Raw genomic sequence first — 25,058 nt, forward strand, 5'->3', positions numbered from 1 at the left:
TTATCTTTGACTGAAAAATGGAACTTCTCTGGGATGTATTTTTAGGAATGAACAATGGTGTAGGGTGATCAGCCTGGTTAGGAAGACCAACCTGTCAATCAGTGAGGTGATTCAGTCTTAGTTGTGTATGCACCCCAAAGAGCTAAATTGTTAACATTTTTGCCACTATTATAGAGCTTTGCCACTGTGTGCGTCATAATGGGCAGTTTCCTTGCTGTCAGAAGACTTTTTCAGGCTATTCAGAAACATCTTTTCTTGATATGTGGTCACATATTTTTTTCTTAATTGTCAAAGATTTATTTTGAATGTGTTGTATGTATCATATTCAATTTAACATCCTTTTCCCTAAAATAAGGATTATGCTTTTTAAGTTTTTATTTTCTAATTGTTAAATTATTTTTATTTAAACATTTTATTTATTTAAGTAATCTCTGTACCTAACGTGGGGCTTGAACTCACAGCTCAGAGATCAAGAGTCGCATGCTCTTCCGACTGACTCTGCCAGGCGCCCCAAGGATTATTCTTTTTTGGTGAGATGGAAAAATATTGATATTGATTTAGTCACCACAGTTATTAGCACTGAAAACAATTGCTCAACTCTTACAGTATTGTTTCCATAGCTTTTGCTAAATCAACGTGCTTTGATCATTGCTTCTTAGCTTTCACAAATTATTTAGGTTATTTGAATTAAAGAGTGGTCACAGCGGTTGGCAAATGTACAGTACTTTAATTTTAAAAAGACTTTAACTAAAAGGACTTTAATTTAGAAGGACTTTCACATCCATGACCATTTGATCTGCCCAATAAGTCTTTTTCAGCGACCAAGCAGGTTTTATTCTCATTTTACAGATGCAGAACCTGAGACTCAAGGACATTAAAAGATTGGTCCTAAAATGGGTAAGTCTTAAATCTGGTTCTGCCTGACTCTAAGTCCAGGCTCAGAACGTCCCTCCACTCCGCAGTTGATTCTTTAAGTATCTTCTATTAACATGTATGATGCCCCTTTCCATTGGCTTCATTTGGTTTTTCAGCAGTGCCACGTGCCAATTTCCTCACGTGCCAATTTCCATTCTGGGTGGTTGCAAGGGAACACACCTGGGTTCCTTGTCTCTAATCTTTCATTTTTCTTTTCTGTGGCCCTCCAGCTTCACCTTCCGTGGAATTCTCCTCCTTCCTTTGCCCCAACTTTTTAAGTCGTCTCCCAGCCCCCAGGCAGTGGGACCTCCCATACTAATCATCAGCAGGAGAGCCCATCAGAGAGGGGAGGCAGAGGGCACGGACCGCAGCACGCCGGGAAGCCATGCTGAGGGTTACTTGTGCATTTCCTTCTTCGCGGTCCTCTGGAGCGTCCTCGCCGCCCTCCGGCCCCGGCTGTCTCCAGCCCGCCCCGGATCCGCCTCCCCCTCCTTCCTCCGGGAGGTTGAGACCAAGCGTGGGACGCACTTGTGTCCCTCTCCGGTCACCTCGTTGAGGCACCGGGGCTGCTCCCGGAGCAGGATTTACAGGCCCGGAGAACGCCAATGGGAGATCCAAATGGTCGGGGACTCCGGCACTTTAAGAGGCTTTTCTCTGGGAAACACCCGTCCCCTCCGAGCGCCTTATGAATGGAAATACTCCTCCCCCGGTCGAGCCCATTTTCCCATTTCACCAGGAGCCGCGGCTTGCTCTCTCCTTTCGGTCTCCCCGCCCACATCAACGCGGGCAGCTCCAGGAGGGGACGGACAGGAAGCCTTTGGCCGCCTATTAAATCCCACCCATTTCTCCGGGGGCGATTTCCTAACCTTCCGGGACCGAATTCTGCAATTTGATGTGCGTTTTGTCCGAATGGTAGCGACACGGGCCTAAGGGAGGGGGAAAGCGAGGGGGTGGGGGGTGGGGGGTATGCGCTCTTTTCCTCGCAACATCGCTGGCGGAGCGAGGGAGCTCACACGACACAGATTTTGGGGCAAAGCCTTTCCATCTGGACAGCACCATGTCCACCAAAGCGGAGCAGTGTAAGTAGCAGCCGGCCCGGCGTTCCGGCCCGGCCTCCGGCTGGGAGCTATTGCAGTTGCGGCGTTTGCGGCTGCCGGGAGACCTTGGCATCGTGCTGGTGCGGGGGTGGGGGCTGAGGTTGGGTCGGGTGGGGGGTGGGGGGCGGAAGAGAAAGTGGGGGAGGGTGGACGTGGATGGCAACGCGGCGCTGTCCCCGGTGCTGAAAAATAATGCTGTCTTCTCGGGCTTGTGGTGGGGTTTCGCAAGACTGAAAGACCCTGCGAAATGAAATTGAAATGGGGTCATTCTCGGGAAAAAGAGGCCTCATATCTTTCAGATAAACATTTCAGTATCTCTTGTTGGAGTGGGGGAAGGGGGGCAGCGGCAAATCAGGGGCGGGGAACTGTCAGTGCAACCAAAGCCTGCCTGGCCTTCTGAGCATGCCCAGTTCTAGGTGCTGGAGCCATCGGGGAGTTTGAGTCTGCAGTTTCCACTTCGGGTTGGAGAGGCAGGAAAGGAGAGAAGGGAGAGGGAGCCGGGAGTCAGGCAGAATTCTGGACCAGTGTGAGGAAAATCAACTCCTGAATACCTACACTAATGCAAAAACTAACCCCAACCACAGGTTAAAGCAAGAGTTGGTGCTTTGCATGAAGGTGAAAGGGGCTCTGAGAAAATGATCTAATTATTTTTCCAAAGAGGTTTCCTTTGTAGGGCAGCTCACACAAACTACAACAAATAGCAAGAGGATTTTAGTTGTCCCAGTGTGTTTGGTTGGAAACAACCTGCTAACTCCTTGTGGACAGAGGAAGTTTCTAATATGCTTCCTATAGCCTCTCTTATTGCAGTGCGCATTTGTAGGCCGGTGGTATGTACTTCGTAGGTTGATTAATGTGAAATCTTTTCCCGAGTGCACTTGAGGGATTCAGGAACTTAGTTTTTGTAAATAAAAGATATTTTTATTAAGCAATGAGTTTGAATTTTTAACAAATATGCCAGAACTGGTTCATCTAATTGACTCTTGTTTCTCTCAAAGAAGTACACAGTTAAGTTGATAATGCTGTCCTGTCACTACTTAAGTCTTTGTATTTCTTTTTTTGGAATGGCTATAAAAATCATTTTGTGAGACACCCGACACAGTAGTCTCATTATTGTGGGGCAGTATGTTGTATATGATATGCATATGCAGTGTGCCACTTATTCACCAGATAGATGAAATGAACTGAAGGCTCACAGAATTCCCAGATTGATGGTTCATTAGAGATTCTCTATGCCCACCTACCATCCAGTGCTTGTACCTCTTAACAATGTTATTTTTGGAATCTGGAACACCTGGTTTGAATCCTAGTTCTGCCATTTACTGTTTGACCTTGGGCAAGATAATTGATGTCTCTAAACTTTATTTCCTCATCTGTAAACCTGGGGTAATAATGCTGATGGCGTTGTGATTATAAACGAGGGAATACACATGGAAGATTGAGTAGTGAGCCTAGCACATAAAAGAACTCAAGAAATGATAGCTCTTTCCCTCTTAATATTCCATCTCTTCTAAACAGAAAGTTCTTTTGTGAATTTTTTGGCCTGTTTTTAAAAGTTAAATCTAAACCTCAAAGAAAAATTTTGCTTCCACATAGGATTTCAAACAAATTGAATGCATTATGTTTTGAGTAATGGTAACATAGTTGGAATCAGTGTGAACTTTCCACTTAAGAATATCACACCCTTGAAGGTTTTATTATAGTATGTTAAAAAACCCACCACCTATCATTTGATTTTATAGTTACATATTATGTGACTTCAGGTTAAAACCAGTGAGTATTACTGTCTTTTTTCTGTGTTTTTGTTTCCTTGTTATATTTGAGATGCACTGGATGCATTGTCTTGTCTCTTTCCTGGGCAGTTAATGCCAGGATGAATAAAATCTACTGGTGGATTTGGTTGTGTAGTACAGGTAGTGTGTAGTTAAGAAGCTATTTTAGAAGTGTTTGTAAAACAGATTTTTTTTCCCTCTGTAGATAATGGAAAGGACACCATATTTGAAGTTAGAACATGTGGATTTGAGTTTTTCATGCCCTTCTGATTAACTGTGAGACACAGGGCAATTAACTTAATACTTTAGTGCCTCAGAGTTTCCATCTATGAATTAAGGGATAATAGTAGCAGCTTTATTTGTCCTAATTGTTTTGTTCTGGAAGGCAAAGGAGGTAAATGGGAATAGGCTGTGAAAAGGATAAAGATGTTTTGGGTGTTTTGAGGTATCTTTATTTATAGTGAAGGGAAGTTAAAAATTTCTTTTTTTTTCTGTTTTACATGCACTAACATGAATGTATTGTCACTTGAGTGCACATTGTATACCTGAAAATAGAGCAAACACATGAAAATCTGCATGGTTGACGTTCATGAAGGGTGAATACTTTTTAATAAAGAGAAGTTGCAGATTTGTGGTATTTTATCTTTGGACTTAGTAGGAATATGGCTAGAAGGAAGGAGAAAGAAGGGAAGGCTACGAGATTTTTCTCTCCTACTGGATGCGAAGACCACCAGAACAGGAGAGAACTAGAGAATTTATTTATCCTCTGAATTCAGGATTATGCATAGTACCACTTGCCTAAGGACCAAGAGGAAGAATGAGGTTTAATATAATGTCACAATATTATTTCTATTGCTCTTCTTCCTGAGGCGTCTTGATGTAGGTAGAGGTTTCACTGGTGCAGGAAGTGGAGATAGTTTGGTTGAACCAGCAAGAGGAAGCACTTGCATTTCAATCCAAACAGATTACGTGATTTACCTTTGAGATGTAATGTATCACAGATATGTGAAAAATGATTTTATTTTTATGTAGTGATATTTTCTTGTGTGAAATAAGTAATAATGATGAAAGAGAGACTAGTATTAGCTAGGATATAGTTTGGAGCTTTTTTTATACATTCACTCTGTTTCCTGTATAATGTGCAGAACATCATAACAGAAGGTGAAAGCTTCCTAGCAATTTCTTAAGGCGACTGCACAGAGCTAAAACTTTTTTCCTCCAAATGCTTCTTTTTCTTACAACATTCACTGTAGTGAAAATGTTTTTGTAGTTGCTGTAGAATCTGAAATGATTCTTTTATTTGGGGTTCTAAGGAATCCACCTCCTCTCCCTTTCTCTGTCTTCTAAGAGTTAAAATGGAATAATCTGGAGTACTTTGGATGTGCTCTTTCAAAAGAAGCATCCTTCAGTAACAGCAGAAGTTGAGTTGGGGTTCTAGAATCAGACTGCTGCCTAAGTATAAATTCTGGCTCTGCTTCTTGCAATCTCTGTGACCTTAGACAAGTTAACTCAACCTTTCTAAGCCTTGACTGTATTATCTATAAAATGGGGATAGTCATAGTTGTTGTGAAGATTAAAATGAGGTGATCCATGGAAAAGTGCTTAGCACAGAATCTTGGCACATAATGAGGGGTTAATAAATGTTAGCTATTATTATCATCATCATTACCAAGTATAAAATCTTATGCTTGCTGCTAAAATGAGGATAATTATAAATTTGGATCTACTCACCCCCCCCCCCCGAGTGTAGCAGAAAAAAAAAGTAACCATGATATTATTTAAATGGGACATGGTCTATTGGACTATTTTTTATTCTCCTTTCCTTGTCTCTGGGTCTCCTCTACAGCAGTCAGCCTAACCCATTTTAAGTGGGAGGAGATTTCTGCATGGCAATTCCTTGACTTGGTATATCTAGCAAGGCACTGGCTAATCATCTAAACAGAGGATTTCTAAAGCATGAAATCCCTATCCATCACTTTTTGTATTATAATGATGGTGTAGTAGCTGATAAACACAAATCACTTATATAAATATCCATCAAAATGTTTGTCAATTTTGGAAATTAGCCTGCTGAGTATAAATTCAAAAAAGCTAATTATAGAAATGTGAATATATGCTATTTTTAGTGTGCTTACCCTACTCATCTTAAACATTTTTTTTGAATGTTTATTTATTTTTGAGAGAGAGAGAGAGCATGAGCTGTGAAGGGGCAGAGAGAGAGGGGAACAGAGGATCCAAAGGGGCCTCTGTGCTGATAGCAGAGAGCCTGATGTAGGGCTCAAATTCATGAACTGTGAGATCATGACCTGAGCTGAAGTCAGATGCTTAACCGACTGAGCCATCCAGGTGCCCCAGTCCTGCTCAACATCTTTATCTTAGTAACTAAAAGTCTTTTTGATTATATGAAAAACACTTTTAAGAGTAGAGATAATTAGCACTATGAAGTTGAACTTGGCCCTGTCCCATGCATCTTTAAGGGTCATGTTTAGAGAAATTGAGGGGCGCCTGGGTGGCTTGGTTGGTTAAGCGTCCGACTTCGGCTCAGGTCATGATCTCACGGTCCGTGAGTTCGAGCCCCGCATCGGGCTCTGTGCTGACAGCTCAGAGCCTGGAACCTGCTTCTGATTCTGTGTCTCCCTCTCTCTCTGCCCCTCCCCTGTTCATTCTCTGTCTCTCTCTGTCTCAAAAATAAATAAACGTTAAAAAAAATTTAAAAAAAAAGAAATTGATAGTTAAAAAATTATTTTATGTACATTATATTACTGTAAATAGAATATTGCTGTATTACTATTATAATAGAAAAACATCTCTTTGAATAGTACTGCAACTTGTAGTCATTTAGAAATCTTGGCACAACAACATTGCTAACCTCTTATAGAGAAAACTAGTTTTATTCACACATACAAAAATTGGAATATGGTTATTAGCCGTATTTGTGGTAGCAAAAAGAGCACATGGTTTTTAGCTCTTGTCTTACATGGCTTCTCTGCATCATTTGACAGTAGTTGCCACATTTTAAATTTGAACTCTTCTTTTCTTCTTTCTTTTCTGGCTGTTCCTACTCAGATTATTTCCCTTAGGGCTACTTTCTTCTCCCTATTTTTTATGAACAGCATTTTGTCATTAGGTTCCCCCCTCCTTTTTTAAATTGCACAGGTTCTTGGTTTCATTCACTTTCATCAGTTGTCACCTCTATGTGGATGGCACCCAAATACAAGTTTAAAGTCTAAACATGTCTCTTGAACAAAAGCCTCTGTCTCTATCCAGGCATCCTATAGTCATCTCAAACCCAAACTCTTCGTCTTCTCCCTCATGCGTGTACTTCTTTGGATATTACTCATTTTAATGAATAGCACTACTATCTACCCATTCACCCAAGTGAAAAAACTGGGGAGTCTTCTTAAGCTTCTCCTACTCTCTGTTATCACGGAGATACAACAAATCACCAACCCCTGTTGATTCTAGCCCATGCAACTAAATTGCTGCCCAACTCTTTGATCTAGTTATTTTGGATTTTTTTTTTCCAGTTCCTCCAATGTACTGTTTTCTTTTTGCCTGAAATGCTTTCTTTTTCTCCATGCCCTCTTCTTTGCCTTTCTTTTGTCCAGTACTTAGCTTGGAAGCCCTGCCTGATTGCCAGTCTCCCCTTGTACGCCCCTCTCGTGTACTCACACTGTATGGAATAATTTGTTTTCTTGTTAGGGGACCTCATTTACTTTATGTATAGACTGTATTATGTTCATTTTTGTGTCTCCAGTGTGCAAACACCATTGTCTAGAGCACAGTGTATGCACAAAAGCTGTTTCTTCAAGGTAAAAATGGTTGAGAGTGCATTAAATGTCTTTTTATAAAGAAGGATTTATAAAGAAGGATTACATAATCCAATTTTTGGATACATTAATTTGAAGATTTCACATTTTTGTTAATGTGAAGTTTTGCACTCAGTACAATGTGAATATAAACTATACAGAATGCATGCTTTTCAATTGGATTTACAAGTAAATAAAAATACACTTTAAAAGTATATAAAACGTATTTGCTAAATCAAATTTTATAGTATTTATATAACAAGTTATACTTTTTCTGAATGTTAATTGTGTTTTTGCTTCTTTCTCATTAGCTAAAATTTTCTGTTACTATATTCAGCATAATAGTTATGATTCCTAATTGGTAGCCAATCTTAGTACATAGCCAACTGTTTTTCTTATGATAAAGTGACAATACATTTGAAGTTGGGGACTTGTGATGCTGTAATTTAATGTGGATCCTTTGATAATACATCTGTTCAAGTTTTATGTATTGATTACTCAACCTATAAGTAGGCTTTACATTGGGATTTTCATTTTATAGTATTGTTGTGTTGTAAACTCACACTTATTACTTATATTCTGAAAAGATAGGAGTAGCTATTCATAGATGAGCACATATATTGGCTTAGAACTGAAATGTTTATTGCATCAAGAAGTACATTAAGCAAAATGTATTTTTATCAATAAGCTTGCTTTCTATAGTATGGAAAGCTCAACCATTTTATTTAGAATTTTTAGTTTTTTTCAATTCATATGTTATATTTTTGTCTTGTTTTTCTCTTCTTTTGTGGTACCAAGCAATCCATATTTCATCAACTTGTCCATTCACTTACTTAGCAAATATTTATTGAGTGTTTACAATGTGTCAGACTCTGTACTAGGTTTTAGAGAAGATTACAGTTGAGTACTCAGGGGCATCCCACTGTGCTGAGGTGTATATACTCTATTTTCAGCTTTCCTTTGATGCGCTGTCTAGGTCCCTGAAAATAATAGGAAATTGATGAACTTGTCATGACTTATTCATAGAGAGACAATGTTTGCTCCTTGTGACCATTATTGCTTTTGTTGTTGTTGTTGTTGTTGTTGTTCTTACTGGAGGCTAAAATTTTTGTAGAGAATCTTGTTAGAATCCCTGGCCGCCACTCAGCATTGTTCTCGTTTTCCGGACTTTTCTGGTTATTCTTTCTCAATCTGCCAAATTAATTTTATAATAAAGTTATATATCTCCAGAAAAAAGCCTGATAGCATTTTTATGAGTATCACATTAAAATTAGAAAATAACTTATGTAGGGAGAACTAATATCTTTAGGATACTGAATCTTACTTTTAAAAATATTTATTTATTTAGAGAAAGAGAGAGTGAGAGAGAGAGTGTGTGTGCGCGAGCAGGGAAGGGGCAGAGAGAGATGAGAGAGAGAATCCCAAGCAGGCTCTGTGCTGTCAGAGTAGAGCCCCATATGGGGCTTGAACTCACCAACCGTGAGATCATGATCTGAGCTGAAATCAAGATCATGATCTGACTGAGCCACCCAGGTGCCCCAGGATATTGAATCTTATTATCTAACAACATGATATGTTCTTCTGTTTGTTCAAGTCTTTTCATGCCTTTTTAGGGATGCTTTGGAATTTTTTGTTAACCTTATGTTTAGTATTTTCTCTTTTTTTTCTATCATAATTGGGGTCTATCTTCCATCTCTAATTTTTTACATGAAGGCTATTGATCTTTGTATGCAAATTTTATAATCCTACTTTACTAAATGATCTTTGTGTAGCAGTTTGCCATTTATTTTTGGGGGAGTTTTCAATGTATATATAATTATACAGTCTGTGAACAACAGGAAATAATTTTATCCTTTCTTTTCTATCCAATTCTTATATCTTGAATTGCTTTCTCTTTTCTAATTGCATTGGTGAATATCTCCAACACAATGTTAAATATGGTGTAGATAGTGGGTATTTTTGCCTTGTTTTTAATTTTCATAGGAAAGCCTCTAGTATTTCTTTTTTAAATGAGCTATTATTTGGGGCTGAGATAATTTACTAAGGAAGTATCCATCAATTTCTATGTTATTGAGCTTTTTACAAAAACCTGACTGGTGCTGAGTTTTCTATATTTTTGGAAGCCATATGACCTCTCTTAACTTTATGAATATGCTGGGTTAGATTTTGTCATATTTTATTTAATAATTTTTGCATTGATATTCATGAGTTATATTGGTCCACAGGTTTTTAAAACAATTATTTATAGAGGTGTCTGGGTAGCTCAGTTGGTGAAGCACCTGACTCTTGATTTTGGCCCAGGTCACAATCTCACCAACTGTGAGCTGGAGCTCCGCATTGGGCTTTGTGCTGACAGCCTGCTTGGGATTCTGTCTCTCACTCTCTCTGTGCCTTTACCCCACTTGTGTGCTGTCTCTCTCCCTTTCAAAATAAATAAATTTAAACTTAAAAAAAATATTTATGTATTCATTCATTTTTTTTTTGTAGGGGTGGAGGTTGGGAGCAGTTCTAGTCAGGATCTGAGAACATTGTTGTACTCACTATGGAAAATGAGTTTGGAAGTTTTCCTTCTTTTTATGCTCTGGAATGATTAAAGTAACATTGGGGTTACCTGATCTTTAAGTTTGTTAGAGTTCCCTTGTGAAACCATCTGGCTTGGTGCTCTTTTGTAGTGGAACTCTAACTTCTTTCTCTGTGTCCTCTATGACTCTTACTCTGTTTAGAATTTCTGTTTCTACTGGGGTCTATTTTGGTAGGTTTTATTTCTCTAAAACATTATTCATGTCATCCAAGGATGTTTTCAAATTTGTTTGTATAAAATTTTGCAAAAGAGTCTCTTAGAACTTTTCTAAAAATTTTCTTTAACTTCCTTGTCATTTCAATTGTTGTGCTTTTAATGCTATATATTTATGTTTTCTCCTGACTACCCCCTCCCTCCTTTTGTCATGAGTGAATTAGTGGTTTGTCCATTGTTGCTTTCTTTTCTAGGGAACTAGTTTTTGGATTTATGTATTGATTCTACTGGTTTTTTTTTTGGTTTCTAAATTAACTTGTGCCATTTATTATTAATCCTCCTTTTCCTTGATTTCTTTGTTTTATTTTGGTGTTCCCTAGAAGGCTTTTTGAGTCGGGCGCTAATTTATTTATTTTAATATTTCCTATATAGGCATTTCATGCTATGTATTTTTCTTTGATCCTTCCTTTCTCTGTAGCCTACAGATTCTGATAATGTCAGGCTTTAATTATCATTTTCAAGAAATTCTACAGTTTAATTTTGTATTTTCCCTTTGATCCAGGAGTTGCTTAAAAGTGGAAGGATATTTTAGTTTTTTAAAATTTTGTTATTGATTTCTATTTTTATTGCATTATAATCTGAGGATGATATTTGCATTATTTCTATTCTTTGGACCTTACTGTGGTTTTCTCTGTGGCCGAAGATTTAGTCAGTTTTTATGAGTATTCTGGGTGTATTTGAAAAGAAGTTGTAATCTCTGTTACTGGGGTTCAGAGTTTGATGTAGATCTATAAGATCTACCTTATTTATGTTGTTTAGGTCTTCTGTACCTTTATTGATTTTTCATCTGCTTGATCTTGGATTGTGAGAGGTATGTTAAAGTCTATTATTAATGTGTTTTTGTCTATTTCTCCTTTCATCTCCTGTAGGTTGCTGCTTAATGAAGGCTATTGCTGTGTTATTGGGTGCATAAATGTTAATAATTATATTATCTTCATTGTGAATTGTAGACTTAAGCATTATGAAGTGTTCTTCTTTATACATTTTAATGCTTTTGGGTCTCAATTCCACCCTGTTGGATATCAAGATTATGAACCCTATTTTCTTTTATTTGTGTTTGCCTGATATATCTTTCTCCATCCTTTTATTTTTAACTCTTTTGAATCTCTTTGTTTTAGGTGTGTCTCTTGTATTCTGCATAGTGTTGGATTTTGCTTTATTAGACAATCTGAAAATCCTTTTCTTTCAATAGGTGAGTTAAGTCCATTTACATCTATTGATATTATTAATATGTTTGGCCTCAGTTCTATCATATTGTTTTATTTTTATATCTTTTGTATCTGTGCTTTCTCATCATGTAGTGGGTTTTATCTGCTTGTGTGTTTCATTGGTTAACTTTTTACTGATACCTTTATATAGCATTAGTCCATTTTTGGGGGGCATACTTATTGGTTGCCTACATTAAACAACACTGAAATTATCTGGTAACCTCTTCTCCCTTACTCCTTCTACTCCACTATCTGATCTAAAGTAATATCCTTTTATTTCCAATTAGTGTCTATTAGACAATCATATCCATATGTACTCCTTATTTCCTCACCCCAACTATTGATAATTATACTGTATTTACTATATTGTTTCCTTTATAACCACAGTTTAGCTTTGTTCTACAGGTATATTTATATCTAATGACCATCGCGGATTCTTATATTACTGTTTCTCAATCTTTTTGATTGTCTGAATGTTCTTTTCTAATTGATTCTTTAGGAAGGGCTCACAGGACCAATGTATCCCAAATTTGGCAAGTTTATAGTAGTTTGCAGCTTGTATTCAGACATCAGTTTGGTGAGATATAAAACCCTTGACTCATATTTCTTTACCTTTAGTATTTTACATATGTTATACTATTTTTTTTGAGGGTGGGGTGGGCATTAAGAATTGTTGAAAAGTCTGGTGACAGTCTTGTTTTCTTTCCCTTATGAGTGACTTAGCCTTTTTGCCTGATTGCCCAAGGTTTTTTTAATTTTTCTTTAAAGTAGTTTTAACTATAATATGATTCTGTGTTGGCCATGCTGAAATGATTGTGGTGTGTCTTTTCAATATGTAATTTCAAGATTTTTTTAAATGTTTATCTATTTTTGAGAAAGAGAGAGAGAGAGAGAGAGAGAGAGAGAGAGAGAGAGAAAGTGCAAGTGGGGGAGGGGCAGAGAGAGGGAGACAGAATCCGAAGCAGGTTGCACGCTCCGTGCTGTCAGTGCAGAGCCTGATGCAGGGCTTGAACTCATGAACTGTGAGATCATGACCTGAGCTGAAGTCAGATGCTTAACTGACTGAGCCACCCAGATGCCTTAATTTCAAGATTAAAAAAAAAAATTTTAGGAACGTGTTCTGGAATAGTTTTAGTATTTATTTTGTTCTATTATTTGACATTCTTTGTGATCCCTATCATATGTAATTTTTTTTTTTTTTTTTTTTGCTTATCTTCTGTATGGATCACTTTCTGTTGAATGTTTTTAAAATCTTTCTTCATTTCTTTTGAGTTTTTTAAGAGTCACCCACACAATGTACTTTTATTTCTCTATATGTGAATCAGCTTATTCATGCTGATTCCACATATATATAGAAATATATTTATTTAATCCTTAATTTGAAATGTCAAATATAGGGGCGCCTGGGTGGCGCAGTCCGTTAAGCGTCCAACTTCAGCCAGGTCACGATCTCGCGGTCCGTGAGTTCGAGCCCCGCGTCAGGCTCTGGGCTGACGGCTCGGAGCCTGGAGCCTGTTTCCGATTCTGTGTCTCCCTCTCTCTCTGCCCCTCCCCCGTTCATGCTCTGTCTCTCTCTGTCCCAAAAATAAATTAAAAAAAAAACGTTGAAAAAAAAAATTAAAAAAAAAAAACAAAAAACTATCCCAGCAGGAGGAGGACAATTGAAATGTCAAATATAAATAAAAAAATGAAACCGTTCTGTTGAATATTATCTTATTTCTCACAAATTCAAACTTATTCAGTATAAGTAAGTACAAGCATCTGACTATGTCATTATGTCTTCTAGTGTAAACATGCCCAAGTACCTACGTATTGGAATACATGTTATTTTCTTCCCTCTTTTTTTTTCTGGAAATAATATATATAAAAAATTCACCCATTTTCAAGGCAGAGTTTAATGAATTTTGCTAAGTATATATAATAGTGTAACTACCACCCTAACCAGTATAACGAATAGTCCCCTTATCTTAAAAAGTCCTTGTGTGCTTTTGCTCTTTTTTAAATTGAAGTGTAGTTGACTTACAATATTACATTAGTTTCAGTTGTACAGCATAGTGATTTGATGAGTTTGTACGTTATGCTCTGCTCACCACAAGTGTAGCTACCATCTGTCACCTGATGGTATTATGGTGCCATTGACTGTATTCCCCTTGCTGTACCTTTTATTCCCCTGACTTTACTCATTCCATAAATGAAAGCCTGTATCTCCTACTTCTCTTCACTCATTTTGCCCATCCCCCTATTCCCCTCCCCTCTGGCAGCCATCAGTTTGTTCTTTGCAGCAATGGGTCCGTTTCTTCTTTTTGTTTGTTTTGTTTTTAAATTCTGTATATAAGGGAAATCATATGGTATTTTTCTTTCTCAGTCTGACTTATTTCACATAGTGTAATACCCACTAGGTCCATATGTGTTGTCACAGATGGCAAGATCTCATCCTTTAATATGGCTGAGTAATATTCCATTGCCTATATATACCACATTTTCTTTATCCACTCTTCTATTGATGGACACTTGGGCTGCTTCCGTATCTTGGCTATTGTAAATAATGCTGCAGTAAACGTAGGCATGAATATATCTTTTATAATTAGTGTTTTTGTTTCCTTTGGGTAAATACTCAGTAGTGGAATTACTGGATCATATGATATTTCTATTTTTAATTTTTTGAGGAACTTCCAGTACTGTTTTCCATGGTGGCTGCACCAATTTATCTGCACCTTCGCTCTTGATCTTCTTCCTCTACTGCTGGTCTCAGGCAAACACAGATCTGCCTTCTGTTGCTATTATGTTGTGTTTTCTAGACTTTATATAAATAGAACAATTGAGAACATAGTCTTTTGTTGACTTCTTTTATTTAGCATAATGTCTTTGAGGCTAATTATTGTTGTATATATTAATATTTTTCTCCTTTTTATTGTTCTGCAGTATTCCATGGTATGCATACAATATTTGGGCTGTTTTCAGTTTTTGGCTATTACAAATAATGCTGCTAAAGGTATCTGCATACATATTTTCATGGGGCCATATTTTTTTTTTTCTCTAGGGTGAACATCTAGGAGTAGAAATGCTTGGTATTATGGTAAATGAATATTTAACATTATAAGATAGTGCCATATTGTTTATCAAAGTGGCTGTAACATTTTGCATTCCCACCAGTACTGGAGGAGGGAGTTCCAGTTGTCCCACATCTTCACCAGCACTGGGCATTGACTTGGTATTAACGTAAGTTGTTCTAGTAGGTGTGTGTAGTGGTATCTCACTGCGGTCTTAATTAGCATTTATCTTAGGACTAGTGATGCTTTTTATGTGCTTCTTGGCCATTTGCATATCTTTTTATGGGACATGTCTCTTTCAATCTTTTGTTAGATTTTTGGCCTTCTTGTTGAGTTGTAAAAGTTGTTGATTCTGAATACAAGCTCTTTGTTGTGAAAAATTTTGCTTCTAGTCTGTGGCTTACCTTTGTGTTTTCATAACTGACTTTTGAGAAGTGAAACTTTCAAATCATGAAGTCCAATTCACCAACATTTTTTTTCTTTTATAATTTGTGCTTTTGGTGTCCTGTTTAAGAAATGTTTGCCTCACCTAATGACACAAAGATTTTCTCCATTGTTTTCTTCTAGAAATATAATAGTTTAATTTCTAACATTTAGGTCTATGAATACTTTGAGTCAATTTTTATGTTTGGCAAGAGGTAAGGTTTGAGGTTCATTATTTCCATATAGAGTATCCAGTTGTTCCAGCACCATTTGTTATAAAAAAATATCTTGTCTCCTTTGAATTATCTTGGTACCTTTGTTGAAAATCAGCCTATCATATATCTGGGTCTCTCTCTAGACTTTATTCTGTTTATTCATTTATATGTCTATCCTTAGGCCAGTGACATACTCTCTTTATTACTGTAAGTTTATAGCAAGGTTTGAAATCAAGTAGTATAAATCTTCCAACTTTGTTCTTTTTTTTTTTTTTTTTTTACAAATTATTTTAACTATTGTAGGTCCTTTTCTATCAATGTAAATTTAAAAACCAACATGTCATTGTTTTTCAAAAGAAATTTATTTGGATTTTGGCCAATACATCAGTTTGAGGAGGATTACTGAGGAACACTGAGTTTTTTAGGAACACTGAGTTTTCTAATTCTTGGAATGAGACGTATGTGTACTTATTTAGGTCTTGTTTGATTTCCCTTTATAATGTCTTGCAATTGTTACATCATTCATTAAATTTATTCCTAAGTATTTTTGTGGAGTTGTTTTCCAAATTTCATTTTCTAATTACTTGGTGTTAGTATAGAGAAATACAGTTAGTTTTTCTATTTTGATCTTATATCCTGCACTGCTGCAATGCTAATTACTTATTAGTCTAGTAGCTTTTTGGGGGGTATTACTTAAGGTTTCAACACATACCATCATGTCACCTGTGAATAAAGAATGTTTTTACATCTATCTTTCCAATCTTTATGCCTTTAAAAAATATGTTTTGGGGCACCTGGGTGGCTCAGTTGGTTAAATGTCCAAATTTGGCTCAGGTCATGATCTCATGGTTGATGAGTTCGAGCCCCACGTGGGGCTCTGTGCTGACAGCTGGAGCCTGGAGCCTGCTTCAGATTCTGTGTCTTTCTCTCTCTCGGCCCCTTCCATGCTCATGCTCTGTCTCTTTTTCTCTCAAAAATAAATAAATATTACAATTTTTAAAAAATGTTTATTTATTTTTGAGAGAGTGAGAGAGCGTGAGTGGGAGAGGGGCAGAGAGAGAGACAGAGACTCCCAAGAAGGCTCCATGATGTCAGTACAGAGCCCAATGTGGGGCTCAAACTCATGAACTATGAGATCATGATGTGAGCCAAAATCAAGAGTCGGACACTTAACTGGCTAAGCCACCTGTGCACCCCTAATATTTATGCCTTTTATTTTTTATTATGGCCTTATTGCACTGGCTAGGACCTACAGAACAGTGTAAATGAAAGTTATTTGAGCAGACATCTTTGCTTGGTTATTGGTTTTACGTAGAATGCTTTGAGCCTTTCACAATATTGTACCAATGTTGCATTCCTGAAATAAATTGTATCTGGTCATTATGTATATCTTTTAAAAATGGTGGTGTATTCTATTTGCTAATATTTTATTAAGAGTTTTTCTATTAATGTTCTTGAGAGATACTGGTCTATAGTTTTCTTTTTTTGTGGTATCTTTACCTGGTTTTGGAATCAGAGTAAAATAAAATTGTCCTCATAAAATAAGTTGGGAAGTGTTCTCCTTTTCTGTATTTTCTGAAGGAGTTTGTGTAGAATTAATCTTCATTTTTCCTTAAATTAAAAAAATTTTTTTTAAAGGTTTATTCATTTTTCAGAGACAGAGAGAGACAAAGTGTGGTAGGGGGGATGGGCAGCTAATAGGGGAGACACAGAATCCGAAGCAGGCTCCACACTCTGAGCTGTCAGCACAGAACTTGACACCGACTGAGCCATCCAGGTGCCCCTATTTTTCCTTAAAGTTTTGATAAAATCCATGACTGAAGCCACTGGAGCCTTTTTTTTTTTTTCCTTTTTTGTGGGAAAATTTTAAATTTTATGTTGAATTTAATAGATTTGGAGGTGTTCAAGTTTTTTGTTATAATTGTTTTAATTTCTTCTTTGTCAGTTTTGTTCTTTGTGTGTTTTTAGAAATATGTTTATTTTATTTACTTAGAGAGAGAGAGTGCATGCATATGCGTGCACATGCAAGCAGGGGAGGGGCAGAGAGAGGGGGGAGAATCCCAAGCAGGCTCTTTGCTGTCAGCATGGAGCCTGATGTGTACCTCAATACCATGACTGTGAAATCATGACCTGAGCTGAGATCAAGAGTCGGATGCTTAACTGACTGAGCCACCCATGAGCCTCTGTTTTTTGTGTCTTTCAAGGAATATGTCTGTTTTGTTCATTTGTTAGATTTGTCCAGGTGTCCATTTATTGGCACAAAGTTATTTGTAACAATCCCTCTTATCCCTTTATCCTTTTTATATCTGGAGAAACTGTTGCTATGTCTTTCTTTCATTTCTGATATTGGCAATTTACATTTCTTTCTTTTTTCTTGACTTATCTAGTTAGAGGTTTATCAGTTTTATTGATCTTTCAAATAGTGAGCATTTGGCTTATTTTCTCTAACGTTTGCCTGTTTTTCTGTTTTATTGATTTCTGCACTTATCTATACAATTTCCTTTCTTTGATTTACTTTGGATTTAATTTGCTCTTCTTTTTCTAGTTTCTTAGAGTAGAAGCTTATATGTGTGTGTGTGTATATATATATATATATATATATATATATATATATATACACATATATATGTATATACATATTTTTTAAATATATGAAATTTATTGTCAAATTGGTTTCCATACAACACCCAGTGCTTAGCCCAAAAGATGCCCTCTTCAATACCCATCACCTACCCTTCCCTCCCTCTCACCCCCCATCAGCCCTCAGTTTGTTCTCATTTTTTAAGAGTCTCTTATGCTTTGGCTCTCTCCCACTCTAACCTCTCTCTCTCTCTCTCTCTCTCTCTTTTTTTTTTTTTTTCCCTTCCCCTCCCCCATGGGTTCCTGTTAAGTTTCTCAGGATCCACATAAGAGTGAAAACATATGGTATCTGTCTTTCTCTGTAAGGCTTATTTCACTTAGCATCACACTCTCCAGTTCCGTCCACGTTGCTACAAAGGGCCATAGTTCATGCTTTCTCATTGCCACGTAGTACTCCATTAGAAGCTTATATTTTTGAATTGAGACCTTTCTGCTATTCTCATACGGGCACTAAAAGCCACAGATTTCCTTGTAAACTCTACTTTAACCACGTTTCACAAATTATGATGGATTGTATTTTCATAATTGTTCAGTTCAAAATATTCTCTAATTTATAGCATAATTTTTCTTTGATCCCAAGTTTCTTTAGTATTATGTTAATTTACAAATAATTGGAATGTTTCCTGGTCATCTTATTTATTGTTTTTGATTTCTAGCTTAATTCCATTTTTGTCAGAGAACATAATCTATATGATTTCAATTTTTTGGCATTAATTGAGACTTGTTTTATGGTCCAGAATGTGGTTTATACTGTAAATATTCCCTGTATAATTGAAAAGAATGAGTATTCTGTAGTTGTAGAGTGATGTGTTTAAATCTATGTCCTTGCTATATTTTGTCTAGTTTTTTTATCAGTTGATAAAAGCATATTAAAGTTTTTAACTATGATTATGAAACTATTTTTCCAATTTTTGCTTCATGTGTTCTGCAGCTCTGTTATTGGGCTCATACTTATTTATGATTGTCATGTTTTCCTATTGAATCTTCTATTTTATCATTTTGAAGTATCTTCTTTATTCTTGTTAATATATTTTGCTTTGAAATCTATTTGTCTGATATTAATAATGCTACTCCAGGCTACTTTTATTTACTATTTTTGTGGCATATATTTTCCATTAATTGCCTTATAGTCTTTTTTTTTTTTTTAAATTTTTTTTTTTTTCAACGTTTTTTATTTATTTTTGGGACAGAGAGAGACAGAGCATGTACGGGGGAGGGGCAGAGAGAGAGGGAGACACAGAATCGGAAACAGGCTCCAGGCTCCGAGCCATCAGCCCAGAGCCTGACGCGGGGCTCGAACTCACAGACCGCGAGATCGTGACCTGGCTGAAGTCGGACGCTTAACCGACTGCGCCACCCAGGCGCCCCTGCCTTATAGTCTTTAAACATTTCCTATTAGCTTCTTTTCTAAAATCCGTTTTTAAAAAGTGTTTATTTAGGGGCACCTGGGTGGCTCAGTTGGTTAAGCGTCTGACTTTGGCTCAGGTCATGATCTCGTGGTTTGTGGTTTTAAGCCCCATGCCAGGCTCTGTGCTGACAGCTCGGAGCCTGGAGCCTGCTTTCTGTGTCTCCCTCTCTCTCTGTCCCTCCCCGGCTTGTGCTCTCTCTCAAAAATAAATAAATACTAAAAAATTTTTAAAAAATGTTTATTTGAGAGGGAGAGAGAGCATGTGAGCAAGGGAGGGGCAGAGAGAGAGGGAGAGAGGGAATTCCAAGCAGGCTTTGTGTGGTCAGCTCAGAGCCCAATATAGGGCTTGAACCACCAACCATGAGATCATGACCTAAGCCGAAATCAAGAGTCAGACACTTAACCATCTGAGCCACCCAGCCGCCCCCAATTTCCTATGGCTTCTAAGATATTGTCTTTTGCATTTTTAAGTAAAGTTTGCCATAGCAATTAGAATGTATATCCTGGGGGTGCCTGGCGGACTCAGTCATTAGAGCACGTGACGCTTGATCTCGAGGTTGTAAGTTTGAGCCCCACATTGGGTATAGAGATTACTGAAAAAATCTTAAAAAAAAAAGTTTAGAATGCACATCCTTGATTTTTCACAGCTAATATACAATTAATCATGTCCAACATTAGCTAGTATATAGAAATCTTGTACCCTTAATACCCATATCATTCTTTATTTTATAGTTTTTTTTTTTTTTTTTAAATTTTGTAATGTTTAGGGGCGCCTGGGTGGCGCAGTCGGTTAAGCGTCCGACTTCAGCTCAGGTCACGATCTCGCGGTCCGTGAGTTCGAGCCCCGCGTCAGGCTCTGGGCTGATGGCTCGGAGCCTGGAGCCTGTTTCCGATTCTGTGTCTCCCTCTCTCTCTGCCCCTCCCCCGTCATGCTCTGTCTCTCTCTGTCCCAAAAAAATAAATAAAAAACGTTGAAAAAAAAATAAATTTTGTAATGTTTATTTTTGAGAGAGAGAGAGAGAGAGAGAGAGAGAGTACAAGTGGGGGAGGGTCAGAGAGAGAGGGAGACATGGAATCTGAAGCGGGCTCCAGGCTCTGAGCTCTCCCACAGACCCCGGCGCGGGGCTCGAACTCACAAACGCTGAGATCAGACCTGAACCAAAGTCGGATGCCCAACTGGCTGAGCCACACAGGTGCCCCTATTTTATGGTTATTAAATGTAATACATCTACATATGTTATATGCCCCACAAGGCAATGTTACGATTTTAATGTTATATGGTTTAAGTTATACGGTTAATAAAGAAATTAAGAAGAAAAAGGAAATATAGTCTTTTGTATTTTCCAAGAGATATGTTATATCTGATGGTCTTCATTGTTTTCTGAAGATTCAGGTTTCTGTTTGGTATCATTTCTCTTCTACCCCAAAACTTCCATTTAGCCTTTTCTGTAGTGCAACTTTGCTTGTGACCAAATTTCTTAGATTTCTTTTCTCTGAAAATGTCTTTAGTTTGCCTTCATCCTTGAATAATATTTTGCTGAATATAGAATTCTGATTTGATGTTTTTTTTCTTTCTTTCAGTACTTTAAAGATCATATTTTATCTGGCCTTCATGTTTCAGAGGGGAATTTAGCCATCAATTGCAATATGTGCATATTATGTATGTAATATATTGTTTTTCTCTAGCTGCTTTCAAGATACGTTGTTTATCTTTGGCTTTTAACAGTTTGACTCTCATATGGGTCTCTATGGGCATGGGAAATTTTTGGCTGTTATTTCTTCATATATTTTTTCTGCTCCATTCTTTTTTTTCCTCTCCTTCCAATTACACATCCATAATTTTACTGTGTAATATTATCTAATAGGTCTCTGGAGCTCTGTTCATTTTTTCCCCCCAGTCTTTTATTTTCTCTGTACTTCAATCTTGGATACTGTCTGATGATCTATTTTCAAGTTCATATACTTTCCTTTGTCATGTCCATTTGGCTGTTAAGCCTATCCAGTGAATTTTTTTATTTCAGAAATTATATTTTTCAGTTCTAGAATTTCCATCTTGTTCTTTTTTAATTATTTTTATTTTTCTGCGGAGACTTCTTATTTCTCTGATTAGAGGTTCATGCACTGAAAGCATGTTTTGTTTTACTTCATTGAAGATAATTCTAGCAGTCGCCATATACCTTGCCTGTTAGTTCCAATATCTGTTTCATTTCATGATGGAACTAGACTGATTTTCTTTTCTTCTCAGAAGAAATGTGTTTCATTTTCTTGGCTCTTTGTATTGGATAATTTTGGATTGTTGTCCTGGACATTATAAATGTGAAGTTGTGGATACTTTGGATTCTGTCATTTCCCACTGATGAAGAATGTTTTCTTTATATTAGTAGGTCATTTTCTTGGCTGGGCTTGAACCGCAGACTCTGTTACTTATGAAGTAACCTCTTACTCCGCTTAGATCTTTTATCTTGAACTAGGCTGCTTTGAGTCTGCTTTGTATTTGTGCGGTTCAGGTGTTAGAGAGGGAGGTGAATGTTTGGAGTTTGCAGGTACCCCGTCCTGCTCTTTTTGTTTTTGGTGGGGTTCCTCCTCTTGCTTTGTCACCAGCCAGTATTCACAGCTTGCCAACATTCCTTATCTGGTTCCCCAGGCCAAAAAGATTGTGGGTTTTCTATGTCTGCCTTCAGCATGGTGCATGCTGCCTGGATTGCACTTAGCCCCAGGCTAAAAGCCTTGGAGCTGGGAACTTAACTGGTTTAGCTGCCTGTCTTCTGTCCTCCTTGGTGACTGGAAATCTATTCTCCTTTACCTTCAGGGAGTTTTTCATTGTGTCTAAGCTTTGTAGTTGTTTTATGTGAGAGGAATTGGGATTATTGGTAGAGCTTTATTTTATCATAACCCAAAGCCCTTAATTTCTTTTTCATTTTTAAGAATTTCTCTTTTTCCATGGTTTATTTTTCTTAAGCATTATCCATTGTGTTTATTTATTCCTGTGTTTCTGCTGGTTTAGTCTTCATTTTTAAAATATCTTTTAATTTATTTCTAATTCTCTCCAGAGTCCTTTCACCTTTTTAAAAATTTCTCTTTTCTCTAGTCAGCTAATTTCAGTGTGTTCAGTAACACAGCTCAATTTCCTTCAGCTTGTTTTGAAATACTAGGTTAACAGTTTTCATCTGATTAGTGCACATGTCTCTGCTCCCTATTCTTTTTTCCTATGATAAATTCGTATGGAATTTTCTTTTGCTCATTTTTTAAGCAGAATAGGTTTTTCTATAATTTCAGTGGGGGAGAGGTCTGGATAACTTTAGGGCTTCTCTTCTTTCTTTTCGTTTTTGTTTTTGCAAAGTGATACAAAATATCCTCATATACTTTCTGCCAACTACTTTCCTTGGTTCCTATCCCCACTCTTATTCAGATTTTCTTTCTCTCCTGCGTTTCATATCCTTGCACTGTTCAGTTGGGATTCTATTTCCAGCAGTTTCTTCTGAGCACAGGGCTTTATCTTGACGGTTGCCTTGGTTTGTTAGTTTTTATAGCTGAGACTGCTTCATCATCACTATCAGGTCTTATCATCTGAAGAACACCCTTCTTGCTTTGACTTTGGCTTTCAGATTGGGCCACCACAGTTTCTACTGAGTATCTGTGGACAATTTAGGAGTTCTTGTCCAGAGGACCATCAGAAGTTCAAAGGCTTTCCTTTTGGGTCTTTTAGCATGGGTGCTGATATCACATGGGCATGTAGCTGTCAGAAGTTGTTCCCTCCTCTCATACTTGGTTCATGGGGCCACCTTGCCACCCCAGTTTTGTTATAGACTGTCAGCCGGTCTTTGGGTTTGTCATTGTCATTGATTTGTTTTTAATGGAGAGGCTTGGTTTGATTAAGAAACAATGCTGCTGTCATTGCCCTCTTCCCAGAATCCTCCTCTTTTAGCAACTTAACCTGACTTTTTAAAAAAACCCTATGTTTTGGTATTTAAAATCCATTTCTTGAATAAGTGGCTGCTGCTTTTAGAAACAGGCTGTGCTTGTATCAAAGTGAAGTTTAGAAAGCCCCTTTATTCTATCTTTTTTCTTGTTGCCATTCAGAGAGGACCAAAACATATAAAATATGGGAGTGTCCAAATCAGTGGCAATATTGTGTTTTCCTTTCACCATTGGGTTTGTGCTTGCTCTTCAGTTTTTTATTTTTAAATTTTATTTACTTATTTATTAAAGTTTTACTGATTTATTTTGAGGGAAAGATAGAGAGAGCGTGAGTGGGAAGGGACAGAGAGAGGGAGAGAGAGAATCCCAAGCAGGCTTTGTGTTGTCAGCGCACAGCCCGATGTAGGGCTCAGACTCACAAACCGTGGGATCATGACCTGAACCAAAGTAAAAGTTGGATGCTTAACTGACTGAGCCACCCAGGCCCCCTGCTCTTCAGTTTGTAAAAATTAAATAATGTAGTGTTTATATATGCTATACACATGTTCAGGATAAAATGATAAAGAAAAGCAACAGACTGACTAACAGAAGGGTCAATACCTCTATGATGAGCAAGGGGAATGAAATTATAGCTGGATACAGGTTAAGGTGGGGAATGTATTGCCTTTTAATCTGGGTGGTAGGTACCCAGATTTGGGTATTTATTGTCTTGTACTTATGTATTTATGTGTTGCATTTATTTTTTTTTTGAAATTATATACATAATTCTGAGCTGTCTATCATTTTATGAAAATAAGCCAAACATAGTGTCTGGGACACAGTCTGAATTTGGTGTCCTTGAGAGCCCCTCCTGGGGGACATCTCTGAGCAAGGTCAGGAGTCAGTCCAAGGAAAGCAGGGTTCACCACAGTTGGGGCTTTTGGCAGATATGGCATTGTGTTTCAGGACCTGGACTTTGGGCAAAAATATGATTAGGGAGTGGGTTACTCTGTATTTTTTACTTAAGCTCACATGTTCTACCTCTAGATCTTAGAAGTAGGTCAAGGAAGAACACTTCTTTGGGAGTAAAATAAGTGTCCTTAGTTGTTTCAGGAGACTGTGGAAGAGAATAGGAACTTTACTCATTCAAGAACAAATTAAGAATCTGGGCCACAGTCTCTCAGATATTCTGCTTTGGGTTAAAAATCCAGTATATTGGCTGTAGGGCTCTTGGTGATGACATCTTTCGACAGTCTGTCTCTTGAGCTACACACAGTGCTTTCGTAGTGACAGATGGCCCTCTATGCTGATGTACAACTGGGTCTCTTCCAGGCTAAAGGACGCATGGGAAATAAATTTTTTGAAATCATGAATGTCTAAGTATGCCTTTATTCTTGATTTATAGTTTGCCTGAATATAGAATTCTACTTCCATAATAATTTTTTTCAGAGTTCATTATTTATCTTGCTTCCTGTATTGCTTTTGAGAAATCCAAAGCCATTTTGATTTCTGATGTAAATTTAAAAAGTCTTTATTTTATTGTGTTTTTATTAAATTTTTTTTAATGTTATTTTTGAGAGATAGTGTAAGCAGGGGAGGGACAGAGGTGGGGGGGACAGAGGATCTGTGCTGATAGCAGAGAGCCCAATGTGGGGCTCGAATTCACAAACCATGAGATCATGACTGAGCTGAAGTCAGATGCCTAAGTGACTGAGCCTGAACCACCCACGTGGCCCTAAAAAATGTCTTTAAAAGCCTATGGAATATTTTCCCTGCCATCAGTTTCTGACGTTTCACTATGATATGCCTTATGTGTTTATTTTTATTTATTGT

The 25,058-nt window shown here is 37.3% G+C and overlaps 1 protein-coding gene across 20 annotated transcripts in view; it reads left to right on the plus strand.

The window, feature by feature from the left end:
* Positions 1-1,015: 1,015 nt before the first annotated feature.
* Positions 1,016-25,058, plus strand: part of UNC79 (unc-79 homolog, NALCN channel complex subunit) — a 270,421-nt gene continuing 246,378 nt past the window's right edge. For 9 of the 20 annotated variants that reach the window (XM_058740129.1, XM_058740133.1, XM_058740147.1 and 6 more), the window contains exons 1-2: positions 1,892-1,994; positions 11,503-11,576. Coding sequence is in view for 1 of the 20 variants with exons in the window: in XM_058740144.1 (XP_058596127.1) it covers positions 1,973-1,994 (22 nt within the window). In the remaining 19 variants the exon portion in view is untranslated. Of the gene's footprint in view, positions 1,810-1,880; positions 1,995-11,502; positions 11,577-25,058 lie in introns of those variants that run through there. The other 11 variants (XM_058740139.1, XM_058740142.1, XM_058740141.1 and 8 more) reach the window with 5 other exon arrangements.

The sequence above is a fragment of the Neofelis nebulosa genome, chromosome 7, assembly GCF_028018385.1.
Source record: "Neofelis nebulosa isolate mNeoNeb1 chromosome 7, mNeoNeb1.pri, whole genome shotgun sequence".
NCBI lineage: Eukaryota > Metazoa > Chordata > Mammalia > Carnivora > Felidae > Neofelis > Neofelis nebulosa.